This window comes from Mastigoproctus giganteus, chromosome 7 (assembly GCF_048544385.1).
Source record: "Mastigoproctus giganteus isolate SK-2022 chromosome 7, ASM4854438v1, whole genome shotgun sequence".
Classification (NCBI taxonomy): domain Eukaryota; kingdom Metazoa; phylum Arthropoda; class Arachnida; order Uropygi; family Thelyphonidae; genus Mastigoproctus; species Mastigoproctus giganteus.
The window spans coordinates 62,066,067-62,085,097 of NC_143581.1; the positions used below are offsets into that span (position 1 = coordinate 62,066,067).

Consider the following 19,031-nt stretch of genomic DNA (forward strand, 5'->3'; position numbering starts at 1 on the left):
TAACTAAAAGGCATACAAAACCCTATTTTATTAGTCAGAGTATGGCAGCAGCAGCAGCTTCAAAATGCATCACATTTCATATCAACATCAAATTCCTGAGGTTATACGGCATACGAATTAGAGTGGGGACCAACATTCGATGGTAATTTGTTCTGCAAAACCTATTGTATTTTGAAAATATTGTAAAGTTGAAACAAATAATACACTGACTTCTTGTAATTCATTCTAAACTCTTGGCAGGCAACCCCAACATCACATAAAATAGATATTTCTTATATGTTATACTTGATTTTTATATTACAAATGGGTTTTATAAAAAATAATTAAATAAATAGTTATAAAACATCTTAACATAAAAAACAAACAATAATTAATACATGCCTTAGACTTGAAGTGCAGGGCTAATGATCAACAGTGACAGTGGTGGTGGGATTAGATCAGAGACATCAGGTGTCTTTTCAGTCTTTTGTCATTTGCTGCCATTGGCAAAGAAACTGTCCAAAGTGGACTGTTTTTGACGACATTTTTGTAGCTTCCTGAAGTATGAAATGACTTCATCTTTCATTTTGCACTTCATGAGTTCGGTGTTTTCAATGCTGGGGTGTTTTTTTTTTACCAAACGCTCCCAACGAGAAATAAGTCTTCAACTCTTCAGCTTACACTTTTTGGGTGTCCTCTTCCTCCCCAGTGTCACCCTTCATAATTTTCTTCAACCCTTGTAGCTCCTGTGCTGTTAGCTCATGTCCATGATTTAACAAGAGTGACAATATCATTTGTCAAAACACCATTATCTTCAAATCAGTCAAAGTTATGGATGATTAAAGGCCAGACATTTTTCCAGGCTGAATTTAATGGTGGAAGCATCATTCCAAGAACTTACAAATAGCCTCACACAGTCCAGAATGGACTGTGTGAGGCTTTCAAAAACCTTTGAGGGTGAGAGCAATTTCAACTGCTGTTGTTGTTATTCGGTTTAACAACACTGCTGTCACTGCTGTTGTTGTTATTCGGTTTAACGACAAAAGGCTACTAAGGCTAAATTGTGTCTGTTCATCGTTAATTCACAAAAAAGCATATTGTTAGAGAGGTAAAATTATATGCTTCTGTACAAGCCAATATGTATCAAATATAATAAAAGTTCTTCAATATTTGCTTCATTTCCTAATAAATGAGATAAATCAGGTGATATATTCAACGTGGAGAGTGACTGAAAAGTGTTTGACCGGTTCGAATGTAAAGGACAATCAACCAGAAAATGATGGACCGAAAGGCGGTCACTGCAAAGCAACTTGCAAACATTTTCTTGAAGTTTGCCATCACTTGCTGGTTCATTGGTTGAAGAAGAGGAGTGACGTAGGGCGGCAAAAATTTTACTTGCGCAAAGTCAGATTGTGCCTCAAGAGATTGAACAGGGTCAGGATCATGGCCTGGCACATTAGCCAGCAGGAAGCTTATTTTTCTCAAAATAACTCTTCATTGAAGGATAGAAAACTTCAAGTGCCCATTCACTGAAGACATATCTTGTAACCCAGGCCTTCTTATTGCTGCACCAAAACACTTCCAGGAAGCCTTTGTTGTTTAAATACTCTGGGGATGTTAGAGTGGTACACCAGCAAAGGCTACAGCTTAAAATCTCCGGAGGCATTGGCACCCAATGGGAGAGTGAGCCTATCTTCCATAGGCTTATGTCCAGGTAAACTTGCTTCATCCTTAGTGATGAATGTACTCCTGGGTATTCCCTTCCAGAAGAGGCCGGTGGTTTCATATAATTAACAAAAATACACTGCTTACACACTGGGCAAGTGCATCAAACAGAAGATAAAGAAACTGTTCAAAGTACTGTAACATGTGGGAATGTTGTGTTGAACAATAACAAAGACACTAACTGTTTGAGAAAAATTGTAAGAATGATGTTCTATGCACCACGCGTCTGAAAACTTCCACCAATGCATTGTTCCAGCTATATCGGAAAGCCATTGGTTACTGCAAATATCATCGGTCCTTAAAATAAAAGATCATATGAAAGGTAAATCAGTTCCTGACAATATTGACTGTCGATGTCATTGAAAGTCGAGGCCCCACTGTACAGTAATCAAAACTGAAACCTTCCTTAGCAGGAAGATTTCAGTGTTCTTTTCATCTGCCTTGCTTTGTTGATTTATATTTTTATACATTTATTTTAAACATATACCTTGGTATCACCCGTTATACATCCCAGGACATACCTTTAGTATGCTTGAATGGTATATACAGATACACAAAATTCATTTTTATTTCTGGCTTCTTTAGAGTATTTTTATAATTTGAAGTCTTCCCTTGCCCCCCAACACTTTCTAGTTTCTTGGGTTTTTATGGTGTGCAAATTTTACATGCCAGGGTCAACACTGCTTTCTGAAAGTTAATTTCCTACACCAATCAATCTGTTTCCTCCCCTGCTATAACACATGAAATACATTCCAAAAAGTCATGGCGCTGTAGAAAGGCAAGCTGTACTATGCACATTTTCATATAACAGTCATGGGTATGTTCCACGATAGCTATATAACTTACTCCATTTTTGCTTATTTTTATTTATACATATTACATTAGTAAATAATGTCAAAACTGAGAGATTATTAAATAAAACTTTATTGAAATAAAGCATGCAGGAACAATACTGTTTTCATTTTTGATGGCTAATTTTTAAACTGGAAGTGGGTGGGGGGAAAGAAATCTTGTTGTACTGAGTCAGTTTTTTTATATCTTCTAAGATAAATCTGTAACCCCAATCAGATTATTCAATGTTCTTTTGAATGTGTAACTTCCTTTGAATTCTGGATCCATGTCAGAATCCATTTTTCCAAAACCTCCATTTTTAATTCAATATTTAATGCTTGCCATTTCCAAGTGTTTATTAAAATGTTTTTCTTTTTCTATCTCTTTTTTTTTTTTTTTTCTTTTGTTCATTGTTTACAGTAAGGGTTGAGAATATCAATATACAGGATCTGTATATAAAATTTTAAACTAAATATAAAATACAAAATATGCAACACAAAAATAAACAACCATAAGCTGAAACAATGCTAGTAAGAAATTGGAAAACAGGCCTTGTGCATCGGGTTGCATTATATCATCAGTTTCTTGTGACGACTGACTAACAGGTTAAAATAAATTTATTAAAATAAAAATATAATATATACATAACATAAAACAGAAATAAAATAAAAGCGTTAAAATACAATAAGATAAAAGCGTTAAAATATATATATATAATAAAAGTGTTAAAATATATAGTAGCGTTCGAAGCGAAGTGCCTCTTCATCAGCTAGCCTGTGACTGGAGTACTTCAGTATATATTAATGGTTACAATAGCACAAGTCAGCTGGACATGATCATGTATCACGAGACTGTGTCGGTAAAGCAGCATTACGTATACGTGATGATCGCCAGCACTCATCGCACTGCAACACAGTACATTCTATAATAGGGTGTAAATGTACTCCCCTCATCCGATTCATAGTACTATTGTTGATGGCTATGTGTTGTGCTTCAAGACATGAGCACTGGCGGTCATCACGCGAATAGGCGACGATTTCAATATCCCTTTGGGGATCAAGATTGTGCTGCTCAACACAATAATGTACAGTGACTGCAGAGCGTTCAAAATTAGCCATTCACAGAGCCACGTCATGCGTGGCTCTGTGAATGGCTTTCTGAAATTTATTCTGCTGATGTATTGCATACATCAGCAGAATAAATTTAACTCTTTATTACATTAGCATTAGTAGAGGCATATGGTGCAAGATGGCACCTCAGTAGCCAGGTAGGCAGGAGCAGCAGTGCGTAGAACACGCTTCTTGATTAGACCGGGGTCCGAGCCAGTGACCACCAAATACGGAAGATGTGGAAAAGTCAGGGAATGACCACCACATACCCCCGGAGCAATATGGCCTTAGTTGCTAATGCTCCTTAAAAAAATATACCAAATAATAATAAAATACTATGATGCAAGAAAGCAAGCTTATGCAGCATCAGCAAAAAAAAAAAAAAAAAAAACGCTCCCATTTCACCCCTCCGTTCATTCCAAGTATCTGTCCAGCTGGGCCTTAAATTTATTTAGGCTATCAACTTCCACAACAAAGGATGGAAGTCTGTTCCACCAACCAACCACCCGTTGGCTAAAGGCAAACTTCCTCATCTATCCTACATCTGTCTTTCCTCAATTTGAATTTATACCCTCTCAAATGATTGTTCTGAGCAAGGGGAAGAATTCCATCAGCATTGAGCATGCTCAATGCTGATGGAATTGAGCATGCTCAAGCAATTCAATGCTTTATACACCTCAATCAGATCACCTTGCAGGTGCCTAGTCTCCAAACACTGTAATTTGCAAAATTTAAGCCTTTCTTCCTAAGAACAACCCTTTGTTCCTTTCACTAATCTTGTTGCCCTTCTCTGTACTCGTTCCAACAGCTCTTCATCCTTCTAAAAATGAGACCATTTTACAGTACTCAAGGTGTGGCCTGACCACTGTCTTATATAATGGGATAATCACCTCCTTATCCCTGCTAGAAAAATTCCTGTACATCATTGACAAGATACCATGAGCTACTTTTGCAGACCATCTGCACTGCTCAGAAAACTTCATATCTGCCTGCACAATTACCCCCAGGTCCTTTTCATTCTCTATCACTGTCAGTGTAGTACCACAGAGTTGATACGTCACTCTGGGGTTGCTGCTTCCCATATGTAGTACTTTACATTTGTCAATGTTAAAACTTCATTTACCACCTCTCAGCACATCTGCTCAACTTTTCTAGATCCCGTTGCAGCCGCGTATTGTCATTAGTGTCCTTAACAACCCTGCCAACCTTCGTATCGTCTGCAAACGTGGACATTAAGCTGGATATACCATCATCAATATCATTTATAAATGCAGAAAACAACAATGGACCCAATACTGAACCCTGAAGGACTCCACTAATAACATTAGCCCACGATGAGCAGTGTCCATTGATTGCCACTCTCTGTCTTCTCCCACTCAACCATCCCTTTATCCCTAGCAGCAATTTGCCACCAATGCCACACTGCTCCATTTTGTGCAGCAGTCTTCCATGTGCAACAGTATCAAAAGCCTTTCTAAGATGCAAATATATGATATCAAAATTATTCCCTGCATCCAGTTCCTTTGTGACCACATCATAGTATCCAATCAAATTGTCCAGGCAAGACTTTCCCTTAACAAAACCATGCTGTGTCCGAGCTATAACTGAAGTTTTGTCTAGATGATCCTGCAGTGTTTCTTTAACCAGCACCAACATTAATTTTCCTGGAACAGAAGTTAAACTAACAGGTCTATAATTATGTGTGTTGTCCTTTGATCCTCTTTTGTGAATTGGGGTCACATTTGCACATCTCCAGTCCATGGGTACCTCCCCTGAATCCAAAGAAGCTCTCATAATTATGGCTAAGGGTTTGCTTACTTCCTTTGCTGCCTCCTTTAATATAACTGGATAGATCCCATCCACCCATCCATTCAATAAATCCCATACAATCCCATCCATTCAATAAAATTTCAATTTCAGTACAAAATTTTAATTCTAAACTTGTATCCCAATGCAGTTGTAACACTATATATCTATATATATTTTTTAAGTGTCAAGTATTATGTTCGAGTTTCTTTATATAAGTTCCGTATATCAAGTTATGTATTAATTAATTTTGTTATGTTCGTTGTAAAATCTAAGTCGTTATATGTATTTAATTAAAAGTACAATTTAATTGACAATGAAGTTCAACAAAATTAATAAATTCATTGATTAACTGATAATATTATATACTATACTAAGCTAACGCTATCTGGTTCGGGATATAACGTATCGTATAACAATGGCAGCAAGTTACGAACGGTAAATCTACAGACACTTAAATATTAATTAATTTCCAAAATCTTGCTGTCTCAATTCAGAATAAATCAAGGATCTTGCCTAGGTCTATAAGCTACTTACAGAAAATAATTTAATATAACAACTGGTCAATAAAGCGGCTAACTATAGCTAAAGTCTTCTGGTTGGCCGGCTCTATAAAATTTGTAAAACACATGGATTGGATACCCTTACCGATACTAAGTAATAACTTACAAAATCTCTATCTACGTTAAAATTTAAACTAAGTATCGTAATTATCAATATAGAACTACTCTAGAAAATAAGTTAATATGCCAATCCAAGCCAATTTAAGTTAATAAAACAGAAAAAACTTCTCTATGTTCCTCAGCAGTAAAAACTTTGCCTGCACAAGGCTACTCTCATCCCCAAATATTACTAGAAGCATATACTGCTAGGAACACACACATATGAGAGATAATTCGCAGTTTGTTTTGAACTTGAGTAGCAAACAATTATCTAAGGAGCAACATGATCTCTTGACCCTCGGCATGAAGTTTGCGGTCCTTCCTTGTAAACCTCCCATTACACATTTGGCTATGGGTGTGGAGGCAACTCTCGACAAGCTACCTGAAGAGATTGCTAACATAATTCGCTTTAAAACAGCTTCGATTTTGCAGCACATCCGGACTATTACTGATAACCTCAGACGATGTCAATGGGAAGCTCTTTCCTTCTTTGTGCAAAGATGGCACTATTGTAGTTTTGCCTGCAGATAAGGGGCGGCGCATGTTACTTGGACAAGTTGGAGTAGATTCGCAAACCCTTGCTCTATTACAGGATCGGGAGGTTTATGAAACTATGCAAGACCCCTGTGAAAGGGGAGTCTTGCACAGTTTGAGAAATTGGAATCCAAAGTTAATAAACTTGTGCATTCTTGGTTTTTAGCCAATAAGATTACCAAGAACGTCCACTGGAATCTTCATGTGACAGGTTGTCGACTCCCGCTTTTATTGACTTCCAAAGATCCATAAACCTGATGTTCCTTTACGGCCCATTGTGTCTTGTTGTCATACACCTACATATGAACTTTCTAAACATGTTGCCAAATTATAAGCACCCCTTGTTGGGAAAACTGTTTACACCGTTTCCAGTAGTACGCATTTTCTGCATATTATTAAAGATTTTATTATTTCTGAGAGTGAGGTTATGGTCTCCTTTGATGTGGTTTCTCCGTTCACTTCTGTTCCTGTACAACAGGCCATTGCCAGCACGAGGCATCTTTTGAGCAGGGATGCCACATTGGGTGATAGAACGTTGCTCTCTACAGATGATATTTGTACTGCTCTCAATCTCTGTTTAATGGGGGGGGGTGATCATGTTCAATGACTCTCTGTTTCGCCAAATGCAGGGCACAGCTATGGGTTCCCCTGTTAGTTCTATCATGGCCAATATCACCATGGAAGAACTTGAGAGTCAGATTTTCTCGAACTTAACAATTCCTATCACTCTCTGGTGTCGTTATCTGGTTATCTGTTTTTTTTTTTTTTTAGGAGCATTAGCAACTAAGGCCATATTGTTCCGGGATATGCGGTGGTCATTCCCTGACCTTTCCGCATCCTCCATATTTGGTGGTGACGGGCTCGAACCCCGGTCTAATCAAGAAGCGTGTGCTACGCACTGTTGCTCCTTCCCACCTGGCTACGGATGCGCCCTGGTGTCGTTATGTTGACAATATTTTTGCAATTGTACCCTGGGGATCAGAATCTGGGCTGCTGCAATATCTCAATTCCCTGTCGCCTGTCATTCAGTTTACGATTGAACTAGATGTCGATAATACCCTTCCTTTTTTGGATGTGTTAATCCAACGTGTGGATTCGTGTTTAGTAACTTCCGTTTTTAGAAAGCCAATGTGTGCAGGCCAATTTAGCAATTATGGCTCTGCACACGCCCCTGGTCTGTTTGTTATTTGGTTTTTAGGAGCATTAGCAACTAAGGCCATATTGCTCCGGGATATGCGGTGGTCATTCCCTGACCTTTCCGCATCCTCTGTATTTGGTGGTGACGGGATCGAACCCCGGTCTAATCAAGAAGCGTGTGCTACGCACTGCTGCTCCTTCCCACCTGGCTACGGAGGCGCCGCCCCTGGTCATTTACGTAGCACTGCGCATACATTATTCTCCCATGCTTGGACACACTCTAGTTCGACTGGTGACAGGCAATTGGAGATTTCAAAAATTAGGGCGGAGCTTTCAATTGAGGCTATCCATCTCATGTTCTAGATAGATGTGAGCTTCAGGCTCACGAATTTGTTATGAAATCTAACCTGCCTCGCGCCAATCAATTTATCTCTACCGCCTACATCCCCTATTATCCACGAGTATCGGAATGTCTTGTTAGGATTTTGCATCTCCATAATATAAAACGTGTGCAACTTCCGGGGAGGAAATTACAATCCATTATTTCTAAGGTGAAAACACCTGTTCCTCCTTTCCTACGGAGTGGTTCTGTATACCGTATTGTGAGGGGGGGGTGTTATGTAGGTGAGTCTGGCAGAAGATTGAAAGATTGGGTTTCTGAACATGAGGTGGCTCTGCAAACGGCTAATTCTGAACGCTCCACAGTCGCCGAAAATTATTGGGTTGAGCAGCACAATCTTGATCCCTAAAGGGATATTGAAATCATCAACTATTCACGTGATTCAAGCCACGAGCACTGGCGGTAACACCGCCAGTGTTCATGGCTTGAAGCACTAAACAGAGCCACCAATAATAGTACTATGAATTGGAAGAGGGGAGTACATTTACACCCTATTATAGAATGTATTGTATTGCAGTGCGATGAGTGCTGGCGATCATCACGTGTACGTAATTCTGCTTTACCGACACCAGACTCGTGATACATGATCATGCCCAGCTGACTTGTGCTATTGTAACCATTAATATATACTGAAGTACACCAGTCACAGACTAGCTGATGAAGAGGCACTTTGCTTCGAAAGCTATTATATATTTTAACTCTTTTATCTTATAGTATTTTAATGCTTTTATTTTATTTCTGTTTTATCTTATGTATATATTATATTTTTATTTTAATAAATTTATTTTAACCAGTTAGTCGGTCGTCGCAAGAAACTTTGATGATGCTAGTAAAGTTTTTAACATGGCATGTTGCTAAGTTATTAGCACCCCTTGTTGGGAAAACTGTTTACAACATTTCCGGTAGTAAACGTGCACATAAATTTTGAATTTCTGTGCCTAACGGTAGATAAGGTGTCAAATAATATGTCCAATAAGATGTATGTAACTTAAAATGTGCATTTTAAGATGACACATTATAAAAGGATGAGCTGTACTCTCTTGGAAACCCTGTATGAAAGATTCCCAATACAGTCTATTGATAGTCAAATCAATAGGGCATCTCTCAGTTTAAACAGCCAGAAGTTTAGTGGTGCTATGTTGTGAATCTGTGGAGGGGGTGAAGTGTTTTAATCCCCTTGTCATATAGAAATTCCATGGCAGCATTGGCCTTGTTGCATTGCATTGTCCTGGAGCAAAATGAAAGTGTATGCTGCCAGATGGGGATGAGCTTGGTCAACAGGCAAATTTGGTTTTGCAGGTCTCTATAAATAATATGCAGTTATTTTGGTATACATTTGAAGAGATGCTGCTAGATCAAGGAAAATGCCTGCTTTTTTCCAGCATCTAAATATTAGATGTTGGGAAAAAAAAAAGTTGGAGATGTGTGCATACTGGTATGCACACATCTCCAACACATCCACATGTTCATAAATATGTGGAAAGCTGTTCAGATGTCTTCAACTGTCAATTATCTGTTCTCTGTGATTGGTTCTCCACATGAGCAGTGTTTCAATTTGTTTGTAATAAACTAAGTACTTAAATAAACTAGGTCCACTTAAAAATATTCAAGGTTGTAGAGCAGGTTTACATGCAGCAGAATTTTCCTGCTTGCACATAACATAATTAACATTTCAAGGTGGTGAATGGTGGCAGGAGTGACTTCTAGGAAATCAAGCACCTGAGAGAGGGGGGGGAAAGGTTACTTTGACTGAACCTCATAAGAGTTGAGCATACAAGTTCTCACTGGAAGTTTTTTCAGGAGAGAGACAGAATCATGACATACATGAAGAAATCCTCAAATAAAGGTGGAGGATATGGTAACATAGCATAGCATAACACAACACAACAGAACACAACATAATCTGGTTCTTATTTTATATTGTTATTTGTTATGCTATTCGTTCTGTACCTTTAGTGGATTATATATCCTGCAGCACACAATAAACCTCATAACCTTATTCCTGCCTTTATGTGGTACAGTAAATTTTATTGTAATTAAGCTTATGTATAAACCAATGGAAACAGTGAAAGGAGTCGAGGTGGAGTTGGGTTTCTGGTCCATAAAGATTTTAAAAACAACATTTTAGAATTCAAAAGTACATCACCAAGGGTGTCAAGAGTAATACTCAAGATTTCTAAGAGGTACAAGCTAAAGATTATAATGATTTATGCACCAACATCGAGCCATGATGACGAAGAGGTTGAAGAAATGTACACCGAAATTGAGAGTCTTCTAGATGAGCAGAAAACCCACTATACTATTATTATGGGAGACTTCAATGCTAAGGTTGGAAAAAGACAAAACAGCGCAGAAAGGGGAACTATAGGAAATTTTGGAATTGGTGAAAGAAATGAAAGAGGTGAAAGACTTGTGGAATTTGCAGAATCTCAAGGACTGTCAGTAATGAACACTTTTTTCAAGAAAAGGATGAACAGAAAGTGGACGTGGAAGAGTCCAAAGGATTAACTACTAATGAAATCGACTTCATCCTCACTAACAGAAGATATATTGTGAATGATGTTACCGTCCTGAATAATGTAAATGTTGGAAGTGATCACGGAATGGTAAGATGTGCACTTAATATAGATGTAGGAAAGGAAAGGAAAAAACTGACAAGTAAATAATACAAAGGTCTTTGAGATAACAGAAGAGGAGAAAAAGCAGTATGTACTGGAACTTAAGAACAAGTTTGAGCTTCTGCAGACTGCTCAGGACCAAGATATCGACGAGGAATATTACCCAAGAAACCTATAGGGAAAAAGAAATCCAAAGAAGAAAAAATTAGTCAAGAAACACTTGTCATGATGAAACGAAGACAACAAATGAAAAGCAAGAAAAACACTGACAGGGAGAAAATTGAGTATACTGAGTTATGCAAAGCTATTAGAAAGAGACTCAGAGAGGACATAAGAAGATTTAACACAAGAAAAGTAGAACAAGCATTAAGGGAAAACAAAGGATTTAAATCAGCAGCCATGAGCAGTAATACAGAAACACAAATGATACTGAAACTGAAAAATAGTGATGGTGTACTTATAAACAGCAGAGAAGGCATAATTCAAATAGCAGAAGACTACTATAGATAATTATACAAGGAGCATGGTGATGCCAGCAGTGGGGAAGATGGATTGCAAAGTAGCAACACATACGACATACCCTATATTCTTCCTGATGAGGTAGAATATGCATTGAAGAAAATGAAGAATCAGAAAGCCCCCGGGGGAAGATGAAGGTACTGTAGAGTTGTTAAAATTGGGAGGAAGAGACATAACACAAAAACTGGCAAGGCGCTTCACAAAGTGCATTAGAAAAGGTGTGACGCCTAAGCAGTGGAATAATGCAATCATAGTTTTGCTGCATAAGAAAGGAGATAAATCAGAAATTGGAAATTATAGACCAATTAGCTTGTTATCCCACATCTGCAAGTTGTTCACAGGGGTTATTACTAACAGATTAGAAAGAATACTTGATGAGAATCAACCGAAAGAGCAAGCTGGCTTTAGGACAGGATTCTCAACTATGGATTACCTTCACGTAATATCACAGCTAATGGAGAAAGCAAACGAATATAAAACACCATTATGCCTAGCACTTGTGGATTATGAAAAGGCATTTGACTCCATACAGCATAAGGCAATGTTTCGGGCACTGGAAAGACAAGGCATAGATACTCCATATATTATGATTTTGAAGAAAATATATGAGAGTACTACATCCTTTATTAGACTAGACAAAGACAGTAGCAAATTTAAAATTGAGAAAAGAGTTCGACAAGGAGACACAATATCTCCGAAGCTGTTTACTGCTGCCCTTGAGGAAGCTTTCAGAAGATTAGACTGGTCGCAGAAAGGAGTCAATGTGAACGGAGAGTACCTAAACCATTTACGATTTGCAGATGACATTGTGGCCATAAGCCACGATCCCAAAGAATTAGAGGAAAATCTTAATCAGTTATGCACAGCTAGTAAGGATTTTGGACTAAAGATGAATATGGCTAAAACAAAAGTAATGATGAACAAGTATGCCACAGAAAGGGAAATAATGATTGAAGGAGCAGTAATTGAAAAGGTGGAGTCATATACTTATCTGGGACAAGTTATTAGCTGTAATAATGATAAATGGCTGGAAGTCAAGAGAAGAACAAATTTTGGATGGATAGCATTCAGGAAATATTGTCACATACTGAAGAGCAATATCCCAGTTTGTCTGAAACGTAAAATAATGAACCAATGTATACTCCCCACCATGACTTATGGAAGTGAAACTTGGGCACTCACCAAAAGAATGGAAGAGAAGCTAAGAACTACACAGCGAAGAATGGAACGAATCATATTGGGGATCAGACTGTTAGATAAGAAGAGAAACACATGGATTAGGCAGCAAACTCAAGTAAAGGACATTCTTATCAAAACTAAAGAACTAAAATGGTCTTGGGCAGGACACATAGCTCAAAGACATGATGACAGATGGACTAAGAAAATAACAGAATGGTATCCAAGATTAGCTAGAAGAAAACCTGGAAGACAAAGGCGGAGATGGATAGATGAAATTCATGAGTCTGTGGGTAGTAAATGGATGGCCAGTGCTCAAAACAGAAGGAACTGGAAAGTTGCTGGAGAGGCCTTCATCCTGCAGTGGATTGAAAATGGCTGATGATGATGATAAACCTATTTGAATGTAAAATATATTACATACTGTAATCATAACTTACTACTTATTATTCTACTTAGCTTACCTTTCCAAATGGTTCAAATATTCCTTTTAGCATATCCTCTGTGATATTGAAATGCAATGAGCCTACATATAACCTCATTGGACCTGTATTACCTTTCTGAAGGTTATTAGCACTTGCTGCAATTCTGTTTTTCTCAGCTTGAGTTGGCTGAACAATAATTGGAACACCCCTTAGCTTCTGACCAGTTAAGCCAAGTGCCTGAAAAAAAGGAACAAATCACCATCATGCATACTTTAACTACATAACACAGAAGCAAACAAGATGTATACAATATATGCTCTAAAGTAGACTCCACCCTCTCCTCCTTCAACTTAAGTGAAATAGTCTGACCACCATATGCAGCTATAATGTCAAGGAGCACCACATACAGATTCGGTAAGGATAATATTGGCCCGAAACTGTGCGATTTATTATTTTAATTTGTGTCAATTATGGACATTGAAGGAGGATCCAGCAGGAAAAAGACTGTCGAAACCTGAAAATGCCACTTTAGAGAGAGTGCACTCACTTTATTTTCTTGTTTTCTTCAGAGTGAAGTTCAGGTGAACCACGGTATACGTGAACTAGATAGATATACTGAGACACGGTATAAGTGAACTAGATAGATATGCTGAGACACGGTATACGTGAACTAGATAGATATTCAAGGTGAGAAACTTTCTGCTGACGAATCGGCAGCGGTGTCCTTTGAAAAGTAAGTTTGCTTCAGTTAAGCAAATTATGAGAAAGAAAACGTTTATAATGTTGATGAGACGGGCTTATTATGGAAAGCATAATAAGCATTACCGAGAAATGCCTGCACCAAGTTTAAGATGAGAAAAGAGCGAGTTGCTGTGTGTGCAAATGCCACTGGGTTGCACAGATTGTCCGTGCTCGTTATTGGTAAGTCGAAAAAACAGAGCATTTAAAAATCTTTCTAATTTTTCTGTTTTGTATAAAAATGACTGGATGGATGTTTCTGTTTTCCAAGATTGGTTTATATATTTTTTTATTTAATTAATCTTATCTAATTTAATCATAAGGTAAGATTTAATTAATTAGCTAATTTAATTATTTAATTATTTATTTAATTAAATTTATTTAATCTTACAGAAAAATTATCCGGAAAATTTGGCTATCCGGAAGAGGTCTGACATTAATTATTCCGGATAACTGACGTTCTACTGTATCCCCAATTCACAATGGGGGATGAAAGGGTGACACGAGTAATTACAGACCTGTTAGTTGAACTTCTGTTCTAGGGAAAATAATGGAGTCACTAGTTAAAGAAGAAGCATTGCAGGATCATTTAGACAAAACTGCAGTAATATTCCAGACACAGCATGGATTTGTTAAGGGGAAGTCTTGTCTGACCAATTTGATTGGATACTATGATGTGGTCACAAAGCAACTGGATGCAAAAAATAATTTTGATGTCATATACTTCGATTTCAGGAAAGCTTCTGATACTGTTGCACATGGAAGACTATACAAATTAGAGCACTATGGCATTAAGGACAAGTTGCTACAATGGTTAAAAGGATGGTTGAGTGGGAGAAGACAGCGAGTGATAATCAATGGACTAATGTTATTAGTGGAGTTCCCCCTGGGTTCAATATTGGGCCCATTGTTGTATTGTATATTTATCAATGATATTGATGAAGGTATATCAGGCTTAACATCTACATTTGTAGATGATACAAAGGTTGGTGGGGTTGTTAATGACATTAATGACAGTATGTTACTGCAAAAGGATCAAGAAAAGTTGGGCAGATAAGTGGCAACCCAAGTTTAACATTGACAAATGCAAAGTACTGCATATGGTAGCAGTAATCCAAGAGAAACGTACCACCTGTGTGGTGCTGCACTCAGGGAGATGGAGAATGAAAAAGAACTGGGGTAATTGTGCAGTCAGATATGAAGTTTTATGAGCAGAGAAAACAGGCTGCCAGAGCAGGCCATGGAGTGTTGTTAATGATATCAAGAATTTTGCTAGCAGGGATAGGGAGGTGATTATCCCTTTAGACAGGATTCTCAACTATCGATCACCTACACGTAATATCACAGCTAATGGAGAAAGCAAATGAATATAAAACACTATTATGCCTGGCATTTGTGGATTATGAAAAGGCATTTGACTCCATACAGCATAAGGCAATGTTTCGGGCACTGGAAAGACAAGGCACAGATTTGCACTGTGTAGACAAGTACTACATAGATTTGCACAGACAAGCACCGCTAGCTTGGGGGGATACAAGGACTAATAGTTTAACAGTAGCAGCAGGCAGAGGTGAAGGTGATCCTTGCACAACTTCTATTAGAATAAGTAGCGACCTGGAGCAAGGGGTGTTGGGGGTTTCAGGGATGGACGATGGACAGCAGTCATTGTGAAATAGGTGGGTATATGGGATGTGTTAGGATGAATAGGAATAGGTGCATGTATGCTTGCATGTATACCAATGCTAGAAGTATAGTAAATAAATTTGATGAATTTGAAGTGTTGGTCAAGACATCAAAGGCAGATATTGTTGGGACAGCAGAGATGTGGTGTCACCCAGATATAAGGAATGCAGAACTGGAATTTGGGGAGTACAATGCATACAGAAAGGATAGACAGAATAGGAAGGGAGGAGGTGTTATGCTGTTAATTAAGAAAAACATAAAATCAAAAGAAGTGCACCTAGTTGATATAGATGAACAGTGCACTGTTGAGTCAGTTTGGTGTGACATAAGCAAAGCAAAAATAAGAGTAGGAGTGTGTTATAGGCCTAATGACTCGAATGAGTACAATAAACAATTATACAGAGAAATAGAGTGGGCCAGTAAATCAGAATGTCTTATAATGGGGGATTTTAACTTCCCAGATATTGACTGGAACTTGTGGGTTGGTCATTCACACACTAGTCAGACTTTTGTGGATTTATTGGATGATTGTTTTCTGCAGCAGCATGTTCGAGAGGCAACCAGAGAGTAATACTCTTGGTCTGGTTATCAGCAGAGATCATTCGTGTATTAAGAATTTGCAGATAAAGGAACCACTAGGTGGCAGTGATCACAGTGTAGTGATGTGGGATTTACTTAAAGATTTAATTACCATAAGGGGTAAAGGAAAGGGTTTTTGCTTCCATAAAGGTGAGTACAGTGGTCTCAGACATATGTTAAATTCTGTACAGTGGGATCAACTGACGATGTTACCAACAGTAAATTCTAAGTGGGAAGGATTCAGGGAATTAATCATGGATGTTACTAAATGTTTCATACCTATTAAGAAATACTGTTCAAGGTTTAGGCCTAAATGGTTATCAAATGAACTAATGAGACTCGTAATAGAGAAGAAAAATGCACGGGATGCATATAAATTATCAAGCGACTCAGAACCTATGGCAGTTATAAGCAAGTCTGTAATCAGGTCACAAAGGAGGTTAGGCAGGTGAAGGCAGATTACGAGAAATCCTTGGCAAAAGATGCTAAGAAAAACAGCAAGGATTTCTTTACTTATATAAACTCTAAAAGGAAGGGGATGAATCTGATTGGTCCACTTCACATCGATGGTTCTACTGTTGATGATCCTGCTCAGATAGCAAACAAACTGAATGAGTATTTTGCATCTACATTCACACGTGAGGAATTATTAAGGTTTGAAAATGGCAGAAGGTTATCAAATTGTAGCAGGGTACTTAATGATTTTGTGCTAACTGAGAGCAAAGTGGAAGAGAAATTGTTGAAGTTAAACATAAGAAAAGCACCTGGGGTGGATGGGATCTATCCAGTTATATTAAAGGAGGCGGCAAAGGAACAAAAATGGTCTTGGGCAGGCCACATAGCTCGAAGACATGATGACAGATGGACTAAGAAAATAACAGAATGGTAACCAAGAGGAGCTAGAAGAAAACATAGAAGACAACGGCGGAGATGGATAGATGAAATTCATGAGTCTGTGGGTAGTAAATGGATGGCCTGTGCTCAAAACAAAAGGAACTGGAAAGTTGCTGGAGAGGCCTTCATCCTGCAGCGGATTTAAAATGGCTGATGATGATGATGATATCCCTTTGTATAAGGCAATCGTCAGGCCACCCTTGAGTATTGGATACAGGTTGGGAGGCCTCACTTTAAAAAGGATGTGGAGTTGCTAGAACGAGTACAGAGAAGGGCAACAAGATTGGTGAGGGGAACAAAGGGGTGCTTTAACCAATCAAGAAAGGCTTAAGTTCTGCAAATTGTAACATCTGGAGACAGATGAGTTGATCTGATTAAGGTGTATAAGGCTTTGAATGGTTTGAGCATGCTCAATGCTGATGGGATTCTTCTTCTTGCTCAGATTACGAACCTCAGGTAGCATAAACTTAAATTGAGGAAGAACAGTTGTAGAATAGGTGTGTGAAAATCTGCCTTTAGCCAGCAGCTAGTTGATTGCTGGAACAAACTTCCATCTGTCGTTGTGGAAGGTGATAGCTTTAAGGAAGAACTGGACAAGCTATTGGAGTGGAATGGATAAGTGAAATATGCAGTGTTTTTTTTTTTTTTTTTGGTTGATTATGTATAAGTTTGCTTTCTTGCATCATATGCCTTTACTAATGCTCTCTGAAATATCCATAATGCCATCTTTGAAAATGGCCTGATGAAGATAGCAACATAAATAAAGCTTTGTTTGGCCACAGCTGATTGTTACAGATCCTTCTTTGGGTAATTCGTAATATGTGAGTATTATGTAGAAATATAATTATAAAGATGTTTCCCCTTGCATATAAGGATTTCTGAGTGATAAAATATTTAAGGCTAGATAATATTTTAATTATAGATCCTGAAAACTGTTTACAAGTGAGAAATAAAGATTTTAACTCGTACCTTAACAGTTTCAAGTACTTCTTAAAATATTAAAAGAGGGGCATTAGGTTTAATTCCACAAACTCAGCTAAGGTTTTTAATTAATTGTAATTTATATTTTTAAATATAAATTACCATTGTTTTATCTATCTTTTTGACTTAATACGGCAGATCACCGCCTTGTTGTTCCCATTTTCCAAAGTCGATGGATGTGGGCATCTTCAGCTTTCAAATTTCTCTTTCTTATGGCTGATAGTGCACCTTCCTTCCATGTTTTTCTAGGGCGTCCTCGCCTTCTCTTCCCTTGTGGTATCTACTCATTATAATTTTAGGCCATCTCACTTCATTCATGAGCAGCAAATGTCCAAACCATCTCAACCTTGTATTTTCTATCCATTCCATAATATCTTCGCCTGTGTGCATACTCTTCTTATTTCCTCATTCGTTATCCTCTCTAGCCTAGAAACCCTAGCACTCCGACACAGGTAGTCCATCTCCAGGGCTCTAACCTTCTTTTTGTCACCCTCTTTCAGTGTCCACACTTCACATCCATAGCAAAGTACCGATTCCACTAACGACTGTCCAATATGTTTTTTAGTTCTACAGGAGATAATGTTATCCCACCATATAGAGTTTAGGGCACTAAGATCTCCCCACTTTGATGAATTCTTGTGTAAACTTCTTCTTTCCCCAATCCTTCTTTAGTTAATCAATATCCAAGATATTTGCGTATGGTGGTTTTGATGCTGTTATATAAGATATTCACCTCTTCTGTTTCTCCAATGTGAGATAGGTGGTTCTGGAGTCTTTTATGATAAAGATCTTTAATACTGTCATGAGATAGTAGTTCCAGTTTATAAGCAATATTTTCTTATACTACCCTATTGTCTTTACTGACCGTATTAGGTCTCACTTGCCTCTTATTCTGGTATTTGAATAATATATCTGCAATCAGCAGGTAATGATCTGACCCGCAGTTGGCACCTCTCATTACCATTAAAGAGTTATACAAGGAGTGAGGGAATGATGCCAGCAATGGGGAACATGGAATGCAAATTAGTATACATATACAGCATACCTGATATCCTTCCTGATGAGGTAGAACATGCAGTGAAGAAAATGAACAACAAGAAAGCCCCGGGGGAAGATGAAGTTATTGTAGAGTTGTTAAAATTGGGAGGAAGAGACATGACACAAAAACTGGCAAGACACTTCAAAAAATGCATTAGAAAAGGTGTGACGCCTAAGGAGTGGAATAATGCAATCAT

The 19,031-nt window shown here is 38.0% G+C and overlaps 1 protein-coding gene across 3 annotated transcripts in view; it reads right to left on the reverse strand.

Annotated features, from left to right (window-relative positions):
• LOC150082956 (RNA-binding protein 39-like) overlaps positions 1–19,031 on the reverse strand; it is a 411,944-nt gene that overhangs the window by 132,441 nt on the left and 260,472 nt on the right. For all 3 annotated transcript variants that reach the window (XM_090376936.1, XM_090376937.1, XM_090376935.1), the window contains one exon: positions 12,961–13,158. In XM_090376936.1, coding sequence (XP_090233062.1) covers positions 12,961–13,158 — 198 coding nt within the window. The remainder of the gene's footprint in view (positions 1–12,960; positions 13,159–19,031) is intronic.